The 20,112-nt window shown below is 38.0% G+C and overlaps 1 protein-coding gene across 4 annotated transcripts in view; it reads right to left on the bottom strand.

Moving 5' to 3' along the window:
* The window catches only part of LOC311042947 (H-2 class II histocompatibility antigen, E-S beta chain-like), a 133,023-nt gene that overhangs the window by 14,258 nt on the left and 98,653 nt on the right, over positions 1–20,112 (bottom strand). Inside the window, exons 1-10 of one of the 4 annotated variants that reach the window (XR_014600560.1) lie at positions 16,700–16,783; positions 15,404–15,487; positions 13,864–14,121; positions 12,021–12,293; positions 10,822–11,038; positions 10,568–10,635; positions 9,043–9,156; positions 8,646–8,702; positions 7,674–8,031; positions 7,087–7,544 (exon numbers count right to left, since the gene is read on the bottom strand). Coding sequence is in view for 3 of the 4 variants with exons in the window: in XM_084054054.1 (XP_083910180.1) it covers positions 8,665–8,702; positions 9,043–9,156; positions 10,568–10,635; positions 10,822–11,038; positions 12,021–12,293; positions 13,864–14,121; positions 15,404–15,470 (1,035 nt within the window). In the remaining variant the exon portion in view is untranslated. Of the gene's footprint in view, positions 1–7,086; positions 8,032–8,645; positions 8,703–9,042; positions 9,157–10,567; positions 10,636–10,821; positions 11,039–12,020; positions 12,294–13,863; positions 14,122–15,403; positions 15,488–16,699; positions 16,784–20,112 lie in introns of those variants that run through there. The other 3 variants (XM_084054054.1, XM_084054055.1, XM_084054056.1) reach the window with 3 other exon arrangements.

Genomic DNA, 20,112 nt, shown 5'->3' with positions numbered 1-20,112 from the left:
TACATAAAGTAATTCAAGTAAAAACAAGTTGTGTGATTATTTTAAGTATAGCCTTTAAGTATAGTAAGCCAGCAATGTAGGGGTCCTTGGCATGAAAAAGGTTGAAAACCACTGGCATATATAACTTGGCTGGCTGATAGATCCCATTTTACATTTACTTCGTCTTGGAAACGAAGATGGGACCACGTCCACGACCACCGCCAAATAAGAAAATGCATTGATAAGCTTGGAAGTGGTTGAGCTCAGGTGATCAGACATCAGTAAGAAAAATCAGTACAAAAAAAAAATCAGTACAAAGCATATTGTGTGTGGGCCACACACGCGCGCTGAACATTTTCACATTCAATATTTCTGTGGGCCACACTTTTTTTACATTTTTTTTTTACATTTAATTAATTATAGACGCTTGCATGCCGTGCGTGTGGGAGGCAGGGAATAATCATAGTATACCTTAAAAAAAAAACTAGAACACAACACTGTGCTGAAGCACAGGGCACCAACCTGGGGGGGGGGGGACCAAACGGCGTGAAGAAAAAAAAAACGGTGAAAAAGGAAGCAGGGCTGCGAAAGGAGCGCTACAACATTGAAACGCACCGGTGAAGCATCCTTTTTTTCCGCGCAGCGGATATTATACACTATATTTAATGAATACCATTTTTTGGGCGGTTTTCAATTTTTTTTTGATCAAGACCAAACCTTAGGCTATCCACGGACAACAGTTGACTTGTCTCTTTATTAAAAAAAATCTATATACCAAAGACATACAGTATTTAGGCTTAAGAGCTTAAAGTGAGCTGAAGTGTATTTAAATGTTAGTTTGTTGTCACCGTCTGATCATGATTATACTAAATATATCATGAGTAAATTCATACAAATTAGCGGTGCACAATATAGTTTTTTTTCTCAATCTTTATTGTATAAAACTGTCTGTCTGGTTGGAAACTGTGGCTACTGTTGTAAGCCATGTTATGTGGATGAGTTGGTTATCTTTTCCCCTTACAGTGCAGGCTTACAACAGCTTCTGAGGATTTGTTCCCAGTATGGTATTCATTTTAACATAACGTATAACGCCAAGAAAAGTAACATTATGATGTAAAGAGGACACAACAGGCAGTATTTCCTCTCACAGAGGATCTCACAGATGATAGAGACATCCATAGACTGTGTTGCAAAGTGTACGCTCAGGCAAACATCTTAGTTAGGACATTGTATAAATGCTCTTCAGATGTTAAGGTTTCTTTGAAGTAACTATAGGATTAGTCATAGGGCTACTAGAGATGTGATTTAGAGGTGTAGTTGCATGCTGTTCCCACTGGAGGGCGCAATACACTTAATACACTCTATATATTCAGGAACTGCTTCCTGTTCTGTAAGCGTCACTTCCTGCCAGGTGGTTTTGTTTGGTTGCTGTGAAGAACTACTACTGGTATGAAAACACACAATAGTCATTTATTATAGATAATTTACTGGTATGAAAACACAGAATAATCATCATTTATTGTACATTTCCATAATACATCAGAGCTAATGAGACATGCTCTTATTAGAGTCCACAGACCAAAGAGAATTCTGTTTAGTGTTGTTGTGAAACCACTAGGCATTAGCCTGTTGCTAATGCTAACATAACATACTTTATTTGCTTGTTTGAGTCCAGATACTTGATAAAAAACAACCAGTGGTTGTGTTAATGTTGTGTTAATGTTTTAAACGTACTTTAGTGTCAACACTGTATCGTTTTAGTGATGTTTATGAAGAGGTTTAATGCTAACCAAGATGCTAAGCTCTAAGCTAGTTAGCTAGACTTGGTTAGTGAGGCAGCAGCATAGTGAGACATTAAAGGGTCATTCTGCTTATTTTGTGACATGAAAACCATTTGGTTTGAGTGTCTTCAGACACTAATGGTTTGTTTTAGCTACAAGTACCTGGATGGTTATACTTTACATATATTAAATACATTAGAGATGGTTATAATTTACATATATTAAATAAATTAGAGATACAAATTAATGGTTAAAAGGGGAATATATTAAAATGATGTATTAAAAGGTTGAGCATAATTTATAGTATAATTAAAAGTTAAATTATTCATTTGTAAATAATTCATGTGTTAATTTGTGTTGTGATACTGACCACGATACTGACATGATACTGACCATGACTATACATTATTCCATTGTATATGAAGTAGGCTACTATATCCTTAGTTAAGTTGTAAGATATTATGAAGAAGAAAATAAGTCAATGAGGTCTCATAAGAACAAAGAAAGAGAACATAATAATTTACTATTCTGCTCTTTGTGCAGATTGTGTTTTTGACAACCCAGGGAGTGTGAATAGTTCGATGGTGGAAGGGGTGTGGCCAGCCGTAGGACCCGCCCACAGAGGATATCTGACCTGCTTGATTCATCTATACAGGTAAGACCCTGAGTAGCAGTTCTCCACCTCCACCTCTGTCCTAGTAGTAGGACGTTTGTCTCTGTCAAAATGGCCGCTAGTCCAACTTACGTTTGGAACCAAACACTGTAGAAAAAACATTGAACGTATTATTTCCAACTAAATTGGGGGATGCCCTTTAATTTAGTGATACTTTTGAGATCACCAGAATTCATGAACATGCGTTTAGATAAAGGTCAAAGTACAAATTCACCCACAAATGAGCAATCAGTTGAACTTTGCAATTGAACACTTGGGTGGTGGTGTCTCTGAGGTGAATTGACTTATTTCATTTGAGCTTGTCAGTGTGTTTGTCATTGTGACAGATGTGGTGCCAGTTGTGTGTTGTTTGTGATGGTCAGACTACTGGGAAGGTCAGCCTGGAGCTGTTTGATTGGACTGTAGAGAAACAGATCCACACCACCAGACTGATAAACCAACTGCTTTCCAGTGGTGGAAAATGTACTCAATTTTTTTTACCTAAGTGAAAGTATCAATACTGCAATGGAGAAATACTCAGTTACAATTAAACGTCCGGAATTCAAAACTGAGTTGAGTAAAAGTACAAAAGTATAGGCATCAAGATATACTTAAAGTAGCCTACCAAAAGTAAAATTACGAGTGCCGCGCTATGGGCTATGAGCTCATAGCGCGGCACTCTATGAGCTTGCAGATCTGCTATTTTTGAAAAATCGTGAAAATGTGTGCAAATCTTTGAATATATATATATATATATATAAAGCGAACATTTTTAACTCACATCTTTGCTTCTGGGGGGGCCGTGGAACAACATATTTTGAGATGTGGGTCAGTGGCCAAAAACATATCATTTTGGGGGTCCTTGACATGAAAAAGTTTGAGAACCACTTATATTATAGTAACATACGTTTTTCAAAAAACTTTTTTTTTTTAACTCAAAAAGATTTGAGTTAAAAATAATATATATACTGAAAGAATCTCAATTTTACAACAATAGCAGATCTACAAGCTCATAGCGTGGCACTCGGTGCCGCGCTATGAGCTTGTAGATCTGCTATTTTTGAACAGCCCAAGAAATGTAAAATGACTTGGATGCGTTCCCGGATTGAATGGGTTAAGGTAATTAGCACAGAGATCTTTAAGTTTCTACTTTGGGTCATTCCGGGTAAAGTGACAGCAGAAGGCTTCCCATACCCAGCTATGTGTTGTGTCCTCTGTTGGCAGCACTCAGCTGGGTGGAGCTGGAAAACACATGTCCCCCTCTGGATGAAATAGCTCTAAATCATTGCTTCTCAAAGCCCCCAGGGGTCCTTGGGACGGGGGGGGGGGGGGGGGGGGGGGGGGGTACCAGGCGTCACAATATTTTTAACCTCTTTAACCTTTTATACTTTGACTATTCAAAAATAGCAGATCTACAAGCTCATAGCGCGGCACCGAGTACCGCACTATGAGCTTGTAGATCTGCTATTTTTTTCTTTTTTATCGTGAACATTTGTGCAAATCTTTGAATATATATTTTTTTAAAGCTAACATTCGTAATTCAAATCTTTGCTTCTGGGGGTCCCTGGCACAACATCTTTTCAGGTGGGGGTCCGCGGCCACATACATATCAATGTGGGGGTCCTTGGCACGAAAAAGTTTGAGAACCACTGGTCTAAATAACCCTTTAAGACCGGGAACGCATCTGTGTCATTTTCAGATTTCTTTGGCTATTACGAAAAATAGCAGATCTACAAGCTCATAGTGCGGCACTGATTGCCGCGCTATGAACTTGTAGATCTGCTATTTTTCTTTTTAAACCATGAAAATGTGTGCAAATCTTGTTTTTAAGGCAAACATTTGTAACTCAAATCTTTTTTAGGGATTATTCTGGGGATTCTACAAATTTCTTCTAAATACTAACAGTTTTATTTTTAAACTTATGTTGCTATAATATCAGTGGTTCTTTTTTCATGTCAAGGACCCCCAAAATTATATGTATTTGGCCGCGGACCCCCATCTCAAAATACGTTGTTCCAGGGACCCCCCAGAAGCAAAGAATTGAGTAAAAAATGTTTGCTTTAAAAGATTTGCACACATTTTCACAATTCTTCTAAAATAGCAGATCTACAAGCTCCCACTATGAGCTTGTAGATCTGTTATTTTTGAGTAACAGCAGTAGCGGCTATTGTTCCCCAGCTTGTGGCTCAGGGGGTAGAGTGGCCGGATGGGAACAGTGAGGTTCCCAGTTCTATCCCGGGCTCCCCCAGAGTTAGTGTCAAAGTGTCCTTGAGCAAGACACTGAACCCCTAATTGCTCCAGATGATCAGGTTGGTGCCTTGCATGGTTTCCTCCTCCATCGGTGTATGAATGTGTGTGTGAATGGATGAATGTAATGAACAATCTATGTAAAGAGCTCTGGATAAAAGAGCTTTATAAATGCACCATTTACCATTATTTACCTTTTACCATTTAGCCAAAGAAATGTAAAAATGACATGGATGCGTCCCGGTCTTAATGGGTTAATTAAGAACAATGCAATGGTGAAAGGTTCTACAGATGATATTCTGCTGACCGGCTGATAGGAGGGGGGTCATGGGGTCGTTGCTATGACCACAGCATGGTGTCAGTGATACTGGACACCTTCACCATGACCAGACACCTGGGCTGCAGGAGGTTAACCCATTAAGACTAGGGACGCATCATGTGTGTCATTTATAGATTCCTTTGGCTTTTAAAAAATAGCTCATAGCGCGGCACCGAGTGCCGCGCTATGAGCTTGTATATCTGCTATTTTTTAAAAGCCAAAGGAACTTTTACTTATGTTGCTATATATCAGTGGTTCTTCAACTTTTTCAGGCCAAGGACCTCCCAAAATGAGAAAAAAAAAAACATCTGTAAATATTTTGTTCCAGGGACCCCCAGAAGCAAAGATTTGAGTTAAAATGTATTCAAATATTTGGCTATTTTCAAATAGCCTACGTATATGGCTGAAGAGGTTAATGTATGTTTATGTAAATAATGATTTTTGTGGAGTAAAAGTACAAGTATTGAAAACTGGAAATACTCCAGTAAAGTAAAAACACCTTGAAAGGGTGCTTAAGTACAGTAATTGAGTACATGTAATTGTTTACTTTCCACCTCATGTCACTGATTACTGGTGCAGCAGAGCAGAGCATGACTCTGCTGCCCTCTGCTGGCAGTCCCAGGTAAGGTCAACATGGAGGCTCATAATCACACTAGACATATCAGTGACTTTTCTGTCAGACTAATAATTATTCCACAGACTCAGGCCCATAAACTATATTATTTCCCTCTCTGTTAAAAAAAAGTCCCGATCTTTATCTTTGTAATGAATGTGTTCCAAGCTGTGTCTTGGATTAAGTGGGGCTGTCCCAATTTTAATTAAATTATAACCCATGTCTAAAATAATTGTCAATTGGTTTCTTTCTGGTCTGTTTCTGGCCTTGTGAGGAACACACACTTTGTCCTCGTCATCAGGTCACATTGATTTGATCCATTCAATACTTTATTAGTCAGAAATAGGGATGCACCGATATATCAGCCACATATCGGTATCAGACAATATTGGCCACTATCGGTCAACATCGGTATCGGCAAAAAATAAAGTTACTGGAGTTAGGAGGCAATTATGTTGTGTTTCTGCAGATTCTGAACAGTTATTTCTTATAATGAAGATTTATCTGTCTCCCTGGCTCAAAAGGGGGAAATAATACAACCAAAAACTAAACAAATTAATATCGGTATCAGTATCAGCTAAATTGTTATTTTAAACATCGGTATCGACTATCGGCCAAGACTGTCCATATCTGTTCATCCCTATAGTCATAAATGTAAACAGCACGGCTAAAAGGATAACACAAAAACATCCTTCAGACAGACTTCACAATAAAAAATAAAATAAAAAATAGCTATACAGTACATGCTCACAATAGTGTCACATCGCAACAGTCAAACTGAGGGACTTTATCTAAAAATGCTAGTCATGGTTCACATGACGCTTGTCTGTCACGAGAGTCATGGCGGAATTTCTGGTTTTGGCACTTTCTCCATTTACAACCCGTACATGTATAGAGTGTTTGTTCAGTAACAGTGTTAAATAGCTCTATATTGTGATAGTAATCATTAATATAGAGTGTTTGTTCGTAACAGTGTTAAATAGCTCTATTTTGTAAATGGGCGCTCTCTCTTGATTGGCTGAAATTGGCAACCCACCTGCAGTGAAATGTAAGAGAACATGAGGCACAATGATGTTTTCTCATTCCTTTATTGATATTGTGACATTCCATTCAAACCAAGCAAATTAAAGCCAAAATCTAACATCTGAACTTCAAACCATTCATGATCAGGGGCCCAGATCCCAGGGGGGAAGGAACGGATAGAAACACAACAGTGGAGCTGAAAAACGGAAAGATAAATAATCACCTCAGACCACCCTAGAGGACCAGGTCCACCCATCACCTCAGACCACCCTAGAGGACCAGGTCCACCATCACAGGGAAATAGTGATGTCATGATGATCGTAACACATTAATTATCACACATTATCAATGATTACATAATAATAAATGACTTATGGTCAATTATAAAATAATAAAACCTTTTTCACAAACATGGTTGACTGACTTCCATTCAGATGGATATTAATATTATATATGTTATGAAGAACGTGTGTGTGTGTGTGTGTGTGTGTGTGTGTGTGTGTGTGTGTGTGTGTGTGTGTGTGTGTGTGTGTGTGTGTGTGTGTGTGTGTGTGTGTGTGTGTGTGTGTGTGTGTGTGTGTGTGCGTGTGATCATTTATTTAATGTTTCAATATAGTGTAGAACTGAAATATTATGTTTGTGTTTTCTGAAGACAGAAACTGTACAAAGTAATTTGATGAACCGCCCACACTAATTGGGACTCCCTCTTCCTTTGGTGTGTCGCCCAGGTGGCGCCTAAACCCTAGGGCTGTCAAAAAAAATCGATTCATGAATAAATCGCGATTCTTAATGCCACGATTTTAAAAATCGATTCAAAATATTAAAATCGATTTTTTATTTATTTTTTTTTTATTTTTTTTTAAATCGCAATAAATCGCAGAATCGAATATCAATTAATCGCAGAATCGCAATTTTAATCGAATCGGCACCCTAGAAAATCGCAATAAATCGCAGAATCGCAATTTTAATCGAATCGGCACTCTAGAAAATCGCAATAAATCGCAGAATCGAATCGAATATCAATTAATCGCAGAATCGCAATTTTAATCGAATCGGCACCCTAGGAATCGATTTTGAATCGAATCGTGAGGTAAGTGAATCGTGACACCCCTACTAAACCCTGACCTTTAACCTCACATAAACTATGTCTATAAACCTAACTTTAACCCTAACCTTAACCTCACCTCAAAACCACGTCGACCTGGGCGAAACACCGGGAAAAGACAGTAATTATAGTTAGCCTTAGCTAGCCAATTAGGATTTTTGATTGTTTCAAGTACACATTAGTGAAAAAGGTTGATGATGTCATCATTGTGCTGCTGTTATGAGTATTTAAAAGCTGAATGGACACACATGTAGTTCCTCCTCTCTCCACCAGGGATGACTCTCTGCTTCTCTGAAAACACACCCAGGTGTTCTGTGAAAAGACAATAAACCATTAAGAATCAGAATGTATTAACTGTGTGAACATGTTAACACTTTAGAATAACATTCCCTTATAATAGTAAATGAATCATTCCCAAATTATTAGTTAATGTGTTATTCAAGACTTGTTAAATGTGTGTTAATGGTTAAAGATTTAATGATTTAAAACTATGCTATAAATGGTTAATAGATCATGAACAAGTTATTAGTAAGTTTAGGGTTAGGTTTATAGATATAGTTTATGTGAGGTTAAAGGTCAGGGTTTAGGCGCCACCTGGGCGACACACCAAAGGAAGAGGGAGTCCCAATTAGTGTGTGCGGTTCATCAAACTGATGAAGACACACACAACCCCCCCCCCCTCATCTGACCACATTATCATCAGTGTTGTCTGATACAACAAATCATTTGATTATTAGATTCATTATTATAATAAATTAAGCAGAACACACATGATAATGTAAATTCACGCGACCAGGATGGTTTACCAGGCTAGTTGTTTCACTTCTTACACAAGCATGTTGTTTTGTGTGTGTTTTCTACTTTTATACACTTTTATACATAAACAAAAAGAAAAAAAGTTCAGTAAAAAGAAAGAGGAAGTGAACCTGGGTGTGTGGGAGGAGTCTAAAGATCATCAGTGGTTGTCGGCACCAGAATACGACCTGATAGAAGAAGAAGAGAGACAGTTAAAGCAGACACACAAATAAATCATATGTACTGTATTGTGTGTACTCTAAATGTAACACTGATGTATTAAAGCTAAATGTGACAACATAGAACACACATTGACCTCTAACTAGGTTATCTAAACTGGTTCTAAAGTTAACCAATATAAACCAGTTTAGGTTGTGGCTTTACATGTTTGTTTGTTTGTTTGTTTGCATTTCTGTGAGGGTTCCACATGTCATGTGATCCTCTGTTGATCTGCCCTCATTTGTTCCACTGGTAGTATAATAATTAATGAAACATGTTAAAAACATGTTAATCGAACATGCTAATCACCTCGTTTCTTCCACTGGAAGTAGATGAATCCAGACAGGAACAAGACCAGACCCAGAACCAGACCTGATGCTCCCATGGCCACCTTGTTCTTCACTGACTCTGGCATGGAGTCATCTGACAATACAATTATGTCATATTATATTATATTATATTATATTATATCATATCAGTAGATTAAAACATCTTGTTCTTCACAGACTCTGACATGGAGTCATCTGACAATAAGCTACAACAACCAAACACAATAAACAATAAACAGACGACACAGTCATTGTGAGTCTGTTCAGTAATAATGAGTCCAACCCTATTGGTCCAGTCCTTGAGGAGTTTGTCACCTGATGTGACATGTCCTTCTTAGAGCTAAATACATCCAAAACAAAGGATATGATGATAGATTTTAGAAGACATGAATCAACCTTTTACTATGATGATTATAAACCAGGCTGTGGAATGTGCAGAAAGTATCTTGGGACAGAGTCATAGACTCAGAACTGTGAGGCAGTTTGTAAAAAAGAACATCAGCGCTTGTTCTGTCTTAGAAAACGGTCTTGTTTTCACATTGATAAAACCATGATGACTCTTTGATCTGCTTTTATCAAATCAATCTGGTCTTTGATCTGTTTTTTATCAAATCAATCTGGTCTTTAATCTGCTTTTATCAAATCAATCTGGTCTTCAATCTGTTTTTATCAAATCAATCTGGTCTTTGATCTGTTTTTATCAAATCAATCTGGTCTTTAATCTGCTTTTATCAAATCAATAAGCTCATATGAGCTTGTTGATCTGGTATTTTTGAAAAATCTTGAACATTTGTGCAAATGTTTGAATATAATTTATATATTTTATTTTTTAAACAACATTTTTAACTCAAACATTTTCTTCTGGAACAACATATTTTGATGAGGATCAGCGGCCAAAAACATATCAATTTGGGGGTCCTTGACAAGAAAAAGTTTGAGCACCACTGATATATTTTTTCAGAAAAATTAAGACATATGTTGAGAGACATTTGACAGTTACAAATGTTTGCTTTAAAATATATATATTCAAAGATTTGCACAAATGTTCACGATTTTTCAAAAATAGCAGATCTACAAGCTGATTGTGCGGCACTCGGTGCCGTGCTATGAGCTTTTATACCTGCTATTTTTACAGTAGATTACACTAGATCAGTGGTTCTCAACCTGGGGGTCGCGACCCCCAGGGGGGTCGCCAAATAATTTGGGGGGGTCGCCAGATATTTTGGCGAATTTGGAAAAAAAAAAAAAAAAAAATTAACAATTTTTTTTTTTTATGTTATCATTAATTCATGTTTTATCAGTTAATTTACTCAATTTACCCACTTTTTGCGAAAATGTTTTGATAATAAACAATTATCAAATAGCCTATTATAATTAAATAACCTTCGCGCGCGCGAACGGGACCGCGCGCGTGCACGCGGGGGGTCGCGGGAAATAATATCATTATTTTGGGGGTCGCGGCCTGAAAAGGTTGAGAACCCCTGCACTAGATTACAGTAACTGACCCCAGTCCATCTTGATAGGCGCGGTCAGGCTGGGGTGTTCCACCATGCATGTGATCTTCACTCCTGATCTGTAATACACACACACACACACACACACACACACACACACACACACACACACACACACACACACACACACACACACACACACACACACACACACACACACACACACACACACACACACTGGTAGTACAAGTAGAGGTGTCTATTAGTTGTGTATTTCTATGTATAGGTGTCTGTTAGGTGTGTACCTGGGTGTGTACTCCAGGTAGGAGTGGTACTGGTAGTACCAGTCTCCATCAGACAGCTCATCGGTAGAGGAGAGACCAGAGGTCAAAGGTTCTTGACCTATCCACCAGGTCACCAGGATCACTTTAGGATAGAAGTCGTAGCTGCTGCACCTCAGCATGTGAGTGTGTTCACCACGACGAGGGGGAGTCTCTGACTTCAGTCTCACTTTGGGCTCCACTGGATACATAAGATTATTATTATTATTATTATTATTATTATTATATACCAGTCATAGGAACATGTCATTATAATTAACAATTGTATATCATCCAAATGTGATCCAAATGATCCAGAGGACCATTCAGGCACCAGAGAATAACATTTCATTGAGTACTGTAGATTCTACAGTAGTCTACAGTTTTCTACAAAGTAGAATGCATTTATATAAAGTAATTTAAACATATTAAATACTTCAAAACATACAAAACAAACTAGTGAAGACAATAATTAATATATAACATCAGGTGGTGAAATGAAGTGTAAAGAGGTGTGTTTTAGCCTGCATGGTTCTTTTTAAAGTTAATTTAAAAACATTAATCCTGGTGTCTCTGTTTCAGGCAGGTCATTATATGAGGGTGAAAACACTCAGAAATAGATCTATATGTTTCATTTATACTCGGTGTACGATGGTGACACCACATGTTGTGAGCTTGTAGATCTGCTATTTCCACTGCGTGACAGCGTGTTAGGATAGAGTATAAATCAGGCTTAAAGGAGTAGTTCACCCCAAAAATGACTTATTTTCTATCAGTTACACCCCATGAAGCATTGAATTCATGGAGATTTTTTTAGTTTTTGTCTCATTCCTGAGACAATAATTTGATGACCGGCGGTCTCTCCGGTAGGAGACTCAAAGAGTCTCCTTTGAGTCTCCTACCGGATACATTAGCATCTTTCCACCGATAATCAAATTATTGTCTCATACATATCTCCATGAATTCAAGGCGTAATTGATAGAAAAATAAGTCATTTTTGGGGTGAACTACTCCTTTTAAGTGTTTAAGAGGATCTGAAATGTTTGTCAGCAGATTAAGTAATGTTTTATAATCATTATCAGATCAATATTAACACCATTAATCATCTCTGAATAGAATCATGTGATTTCATGTTATAGTTTATGAGGTGATGAGTGTTGAGTGCTGCTCTGAGATCAGCTCACCTCTCTTGTTCAGAACAGAGGAGTAATCGATCTCAGCGTTGTGTTTGCAGAATGCCTCTCGGTTTGCTCTCATCACACGCAGTGTTGTAGGATCTTTATTCCAGCGCTCTGCGTTCTTCACACCAAACTCAGTGTATCCAACATACTGATCTGCTCTACTGTCCCACCTGGAGATCTCATCACCATCGAAAGTAGATGACCATATGTACTGTATGTCCTTCAGCTCACTGGAGTTAAACACACAGCTGCGAGCCTCATAGTACACATATCCATCTGGAAATAGACAATTAAACATGTCATTAATGTTCAGTTTTATTATCATCTGTATAATATCAACACTAGGCTAGCTGCCCCCTATCGGCCAAATATGTCACTACGTAGTCTAAAATAGGTTCAGGATGTGAAATATAGCATTAAAATGTTTTTAATGAATATTGAATATCTTAAATACAATGAGATTGAGCTACCAGTTAAGTTTTGTTTCTCTATGTGTCCAGTTGTCTGTTCGTCTGTCTGTCTGTCTGTCTGTCTGTCTGTCTGTCTGTCTGTCGGTGCACCTGGATAGCATTCGAAGCCGGTGGTCTGTCAGACCCCATCATGTATTTCCAGGATAACCCCTTTTTTATACCTACTATATATAGGCTATTTGAAAATAGCAGATCTACAAGCTCATAGCGCAGCACAGGGTGCCGCACTACGAGCTTGTAGATCTGCTATTTTCAAACATTTTGGTACTTTAAGTACATTTTTATGCAAATACTTTTGTACTTTTACTCAAGTCATTCTTGAATTCAGGACTTTTACTTGTAACAGAGTACTTCTAGATTGCAGCATTGATTATTTTACTTAAGTAAAACATTTGAGTACTTTTCCCATCAGTGACTCTAGTCAGCAAACAAGGTAAATAGTCACATATAGAGAGTAGAGAGAACAATGAAGAGCCTCAAAGAAACTATAGGATACCAGGTCAATCAATATTACTATTTTGGGGGGTCTCCAGTTCAAATAAGATTATTTTGGGGGGTCCCATCCAGTTGAAATAGGATTATTATTTTAACCCCCCCCCCCCCAAGTGTTTGGCCACACCCACAGATTCAAACCAACCCCCCAAGGTGATAGGCCACGCCCACCCCATCAGACAGCAGATCTACAAGCTCATGAGCTTTTTTTGTATTGATCAATAAATGAAACAACCATAAAGTAACACACTCTACCATCCTTCAGTGGTGGAAAAGTACTCAAATGTTTTACTTAAAAGTATCAAAAATTGTAATATAGAGAAATACTCTGTTAGAAGTAAACGTCCGGAATTCAAATTGTACTTGAGTAAAAGTACAAAAGTATTTGCATCAAAATGTACTTAAAGTACAAAAAGTAAGAAATACTCATTATACAAAATGTCCCATTTCAAGTCTTGAAATGTATACAAATCTTTTGAAAATAGCAGATCTACAAGCTCACAATGCATCAAATCGTGATTAGTGACGCATTGTGAGCTTGTAGATCGGCTATTTTCAAATGGCCTATAGGGCTGAAGTGGTTACTGTATGTTTTGTAATAATAATCAAAATCTACAAAGTAACTAGTAACTAAAGTTTTCAAATAATTGTGTGGAGTAAAAGTACAATACTAAAAGTACAATACAAGTACATACTAATGCATAGATTTGTTAAATAAAATAAAAAATAAAGCACCTTGAGCACATATTCATGTTTACTAGAAATACATATTTAGAAAATATTTCACCATAAATGCTTAATATACATGTTTAAACATTTTTATTAATGTTAAATATATTCAACCGTTTTAGTTAATAACTATTGTGTTCATAGTATTCATGTACCTTTCACTGGTGGTTTCTTCAAGGCAGTGCGAATGGTGTCCAGGTTGAGTTTGCAGATCGCCTGCTGACCCAAAGCATAATCATAAGCTCCTGCAGGGTAGGACATATGATCTACAAACGGAGGCTGAGGCTCCACCACCTTCCCTTTGTTGAAGTCTGCGTACATCACCACTTCACCATCCAGTGCATACATGTCCTCTTTATATGGGTCTTTAACTGTGTCTGAACAGCCAACGACATAAATGTCCTCATGGAACACTGGAAATAAAACAAAGATGACCTTAAATTCAACAACAAACTTCTTCACAGTGACAATAACACATAATCATCATGTTAAACAATCATGTTTGCAGTGGTGGAAAAAGTACTCAAATATTTGACTTATAAGTTAAAGTATCAGTACTGCAATTTAGAAGTACTCTGTTACAAGTAAAATTCCGGAATAAAAAAATTACTTGAGTAACAGTACAAAATATTGCTATAGAAAGGTATTTAAAGTACCAAAAGTAAAAGTACTACAATGTTTGAAAATAGCAGATCTACAAGCTCACAACGCGTCACAATGCGACGCGTTGTGAGCTTGTAGATCGGCTATTTTCAAATAGCTTAGGTATAAGATAGGGCTAAAGTGTTTAATGTATTTTTTATAATGTTATAATTTATATCTGTAAATTAACTAAGTAAAATTTGTTAAGTAACTAGTAACAAAAGTTTACAAATAATTGTAAAAGTACAATATTTGCTTGTGAGATGTAGTGGAGTAGAAGTTAAAGTACTGGAAATTGAAAATACTCCAGTAAAGATAAAGTACCTCAAAATTGTACATGAGTACAGTACTTGAGTAAATGTAATTAGTTACTTTACACCACTGCATGTTTGGTTCTTATATGAAGTGAAAGGTTGGATATTAAAAGTAACTTCCTGTCAAACGTTTTATTCACTGAAACAGATTCAAATGTTTTTTTTGTTTTTTATTTTATAATGAAAGTAATTCATACAGAATGGTTTATACTACAATACTGTATATACAGGTGTTTTTCCAGTGTAGTGTAATTAAAGCCCCCTTTCTTTTTCTTTCTGTTTTACATTTAAGCTCTTCATCATCCTTATTCCTCATGCCCTTATTCCTGTGTAGTATTGTTCTGTTCTATTTGCGTGTCTGTTCTGAACATAATTTTCATAGCAGAAAAGATGTGATTAATCCTGTCTGAAGAAAAATCTAGTATTGGCAGTTTTATTGACATGATACAGAAGAACCATGCTCAGGGTCTTGACAGGAGATACAGTACATGTTTGATCAGTGATGGTGCAGGTGTGTGTGTGTGTGTGTGTGTGTGTGTGTGTGTGTGTGTGTGTGTGTGTGTGTGTGTGTGTGTGTGTGTGTGTGTGTGTGTGTGTGTGTGTGTGTGTGTGTGTGTGTGTGTGTGTGTGCGCATGTAATTTGTTTGTATTGTGCATTGTTCATATAATTTAATTGTATATAATAACAGTAGATATAAATGTATTATATTATATAATAACATAAATATAATGTACTTACTTCCTGGGATCGCTTTGACATGAAGTACAGAGGAGAGGATGAGGAGGGTGGCTGTAATCTTCATCATCACTGATCAAAACTGAACTGAATTTAATAGATGAGAATAAACAGATGAGAATAAACAGATCAGAATAAACAGATGAGAATAAACAGATCAGAATAAACAGATGTTTACTGAAAGAGAAGTTCAGGAGTCTGAAAGAGAATGAAGGAGGATCTGTTCTGTAGTTTAGAAGAATCAGCCAATCAGATTAAAGATATGATGTTACATCATCTGTTTCCAAGAAGACGACAGACTGGATTATTGCACATATCATGAACAGTATATATTTGCTGCTCATGCACCTTATGTCTCCTCATTTACATGCTGTACCTTATGCATCTTATGTCTAACCTCATGTACATACTGTACCTTGTGTATAACCTCATAGACATACAGTATGCACATCTTTGTTTAATTCATCTTTTATTCTCTCCTTACCCCCCCCCATCCCCGTCTTCTTTTCTTTCTGAAAATAACTAAAATGGAGCTGCACAAAAAATAATTTCACCCGCATATTTACACCTTTAACCTGTGATGTGACAATATAGATGATTCTGATTATGTTGAAGAGGAACACAAGAAAGAAAGAAAGAAAGAAAGAAAGAAAGAAAGAAAGGGGGACAACTTGAATCAGAAAGTAAAATATCTGGTCACTTCAGAAGAGAAAACCCAAATAAAATGCTGGAGCACTCCACTGGTCTACTCTGCACATATGTATTATTATGCAGGGTGACAAGGGGGTGTGGTCTCTGAAGACCATATTCACACGGCGGCCATTTTGCTATTAAGTTAATGAATTGCCACCCCGTTTCTTCAATGCAAAATGAAAAAATGGCCACCATGTGAATATGGTTTATTATTTCCAATTCCATAGTGTAAAATAATACCAGTCAGAGTTCCATTTTGCCCCCCCCCCCCCACCCCGACAAAATCTTGCCCCCCCTACTGACAGAGGCTAACATCGCGTGTGTGTGTGTGTGTGCGTGTGCGTGTGCGTGTGCGTGCGTGTGCGCGCGCGTGCGTGCGTGTGTGTGCGTGTGTGTGTGTGTGTGTGTGTGTGTGTGTGTGTGTGTGTGTGTGTGTGTGTGTGTGTGTGTGTGTGTGTGTGTGTGTGTGTGTGTGTGTGTGTGTGTGTGTGCGTGCGTGCATGTGTGTCATTTGTTTGTATTTTGCATCGTTCTTATTTGGTTTTATATAATAACAGTAGATATAAATGTATATATTATATAATAACATAAATATAATGTACTTACTTCCTGGGATCGCTTTGACATGAAGTACAGAGGAGAGGATGAGGAGGGTGGCTGTAATCTTTATCATCACTGATCAACACTGAACTGAATTTAATAGATGGGAATAAACAGATGAGAATAAACAGATGAGAATAAACAGATGAGAATAAACAGATCAGAATAAACAGATGAGAATAAACAGATCAGAGTAAACAATGCTTACTGAAAGAGAAGTTCTGGAGTCTGAAAGAGAATGAAGGAGGACTCGTTCTTTAGTTCAGAAGAATCAGCCAATCAGATTAAAGATATGATGTTACATCATCTGTTTCTGGAAAGAGGACAGTCTGGATTTTTGCACATATCATGTATAGCTGCTGCTTATGCACCTTATGTCTCCTCATGTACATACCGTATGTACATATCTTTGTTTAATTCATATTTTATTCTCTCCTTGCCCCTCCCCCGTCTTCTTGTCTTTCTCTTTCTGAAAATAACTAAAACGATGGAGCTGCACTAAAAATAATTTCACCCACTTCTTTACACCTTTAACCTGTGATGTGACAATGAAGATGATTCTGATTCTGTTGAAAAGAAACAGAAGAAAGAAAGAAAGAAAGAAAGAAAGAAAAAGAAAGAAAGAAAGAAAGAAAGAAAGCGGGACAACTTGAATCAGTAAGTAAAATATCTGGTCTCTTCAGAAGTGAAAACCCAAATAAAATGCTGGAGCACTCCACTGGTCTACTCTGCACATATGTATTATTATGCAGGGTGACAAGGGGGTGTGGTCTCTGAAGACCATATTCACACGGCGGCCATTTTGCTATTAAGTTAATGAAATGCCACCCTGTTTCTTCAATGCAAAATGCAAAAATGGCCGCCATGTGAATATGATCTATTATTTCCAATTCCATAGTTTAAAATAATAGCAGTCAGAGTTCCATAGCTTTTGTCTCCCTCCCACCCCCCTCCAACAAAATCTTGCCCCTCCTACTGACAAAAGCTAAAACTGTGTGTGTGTGTGTGTGTGTGTGTGTGTGTGTGTGTGTGTGTGTGTGTGTGTGTGTGTGTGTGTGTGTGTGTGTGTGTGTGTGTGTGTGTGTGTGTGTGTGTGTGTGTGTGTGTGTGTGTGGGGTTGGTTGAATCTTCTCAATGGAAACTCCCCAAACTTTAATTTCACTTCCTGATTCACTCAACAGCCAATCAGGATTATTATTTTATTAAACATCAGCAGTTACTAGAGACAGAGACATGTTGATGTGAACAACCTGACAGACTGACTGTACATTTATTTATTTATTTATGCATTGTTTTATTTGACTCGCTTTGACAATGTAAACATATCATGACAATGAGGACACTTTGAATATATCTATTCCATTTCACAGTGAAATGAGCACCAACAAAGGTTAAATAAAGCTTATTTTAGGACTAATCAAGGACTTGTTGATCTAGGATTTGTTTTAATTACAGTTTTGTTGCACCACTTCATTTTGCGAGCGTGTGTGCGTATGCGTAAGCACAGCAACATCTAATTAGTCTACTTCCGACCAATCATGTACCTCTCACCTGAAACAGTTGGCTATGATAGCCATGGACAGATTAAAGGTAAACGATTCAATCCCCCCCCCCCCCCCCCCCACAATAGCACAAACACATAGCCTGACACTCAGCCTGTTTCACTCCATTATTGTCTCCGCCAGGCCGAAAGGCATGACGAGGGAGTATATTTTGCACCCTGTCCGTCCGTCCGTGTGTCTGTCTGTGAACAGCTATTCTCCGGCACCGCAGGCCCGGCCGCTGCGAAACTGTGCACACACACTCCCTGGATGCCAAAGCCGAACATCTGCCCCGAATTTTTCAGATTGGCCTGTCATAGTGCCAACAGGAGGCCAATTTGTGCAAGACACATTTTTGGATATCACTCCTACAGATTTTGTCCAAACCTCACGTAAATCGGTACACGGTATCTCTATAGTCATGTGATCAACACAGATCTGTCCAATTTTCCATATTCCATCCTGATTGGCTAAGATTGGCTTCCAAAGTTTGCAGGATTGGTTCGTTTTGAACAAAATGCCTCAAATTATCAACGCAGCATTTTCCCGTGAAATTTTGCACGCACATTCCCACTAGGCTGAGGAAGAAATGCCACTTCAACATTTTCAAATCATCCTCATGGTGGCGCTATAACAGGCCGTTTCGTGTTTGTACCTATAACTGCACCGATCTGTGTGAAACTTTGCATGCACACTCCCTAGAGGCCAAGGAAAAACCTTTGCCCAGCATTTTTCACATCTGCCTTTTAGAGCGCCACCAGGAGGCCGATTTGTGCAAAACTTTTTTTTCATATTACTTCTACAGATACTGTCCGCTATATCTTAGAGGTAAATATTATACTTTTACTCCACTACAATTATTTGAAAACTTTAGTTACTAGTTACTTTGTAGATTTAGATTATTATTACAAAACATACATTAACCACTTCAGCTCTTTTACTTTTTGGCCAAATAGCAGTTCTACAAGCTCACAATGCGTCGCGATGTGACGCATTGTGAGCTTGTAGATCTGCTATTTTCAAAAGATGTTTATACATTTCAAAACATTTCTGCATAATGAGTACTTTCTACTTTTGGTACTTTAAGTACTTTTTGATACCAATACTTTTGTACTTATACGCAAGTACATTTTTAATTACGGACTTTTACTTGTAACGGAGTGCTTTGCAGTATTGATAGTTTTATTTAAGTAAAACCGTTGAGTACTTTTTCCCCCACTGCAGTTGAGTGATGAATTAAAAGTACCAGAAGGACTCTGGACTCTGGAGTGCTGGCTATTGCTTTATTTACGGCTCGTATAAGCCTCAGGGAGCTGAACACCCCTGCCTTACATAGTTTCGGGGTCACCCTTGGGCAAGGCGTAGCACCCGTTAGCCCCCCCCCCCCCCATCAGGGTTACTAGACTACTGCCTTGTAGTGAGGCCCTGGAAGGTCAAAGGCTAAGGGACCTCCCCTGACAAGAAAAGGGTTGAAGAAGTTACGCTCTCAGCAAACGACAAGATCATTCCATGTAATGTATCAGACCTGATGAAGACCCTTTGATCATTCCATGTAATGTATCAGACCTGATGAAGACCCTTTGCGGTCAGAACGTTGTGCTAACTTATTAATACATGTTCTACTGGGAGCTACCAGTGTGTGGACCTCCTCTTCTTTTTCTCTAATGTGTGTGTTTTGGTTCAGTACCTGATACGTTTTTTTGGATGTGCGTGCTTCCTTCTGAACTCACAACACACACACACACACACACACACACACACACACACACACACACACACACACACACACACACACACACACACACACACACACACACACACACACATATACACATCACGGTAGAGATGTATTTATTTTTAAACACAAATAGCTGATGC

Source organism: Gymnoscopelus microlampas (assembly GCF_963454915.1).
Source record: "Gymnoscopelus microlampas genome assembly, chromosome: 4".
NCBI lineage: Eukaryota > Metazoa > Chordata > Actinopteri > Myctophiformes > Myctophidae > Gymnoscopelus > Gymnoscopelus microlampas.
Note: the sequence above shows the minus strand (reverse complement) of the source record. Positions and strands in the feature narration are given on the sequence as shown.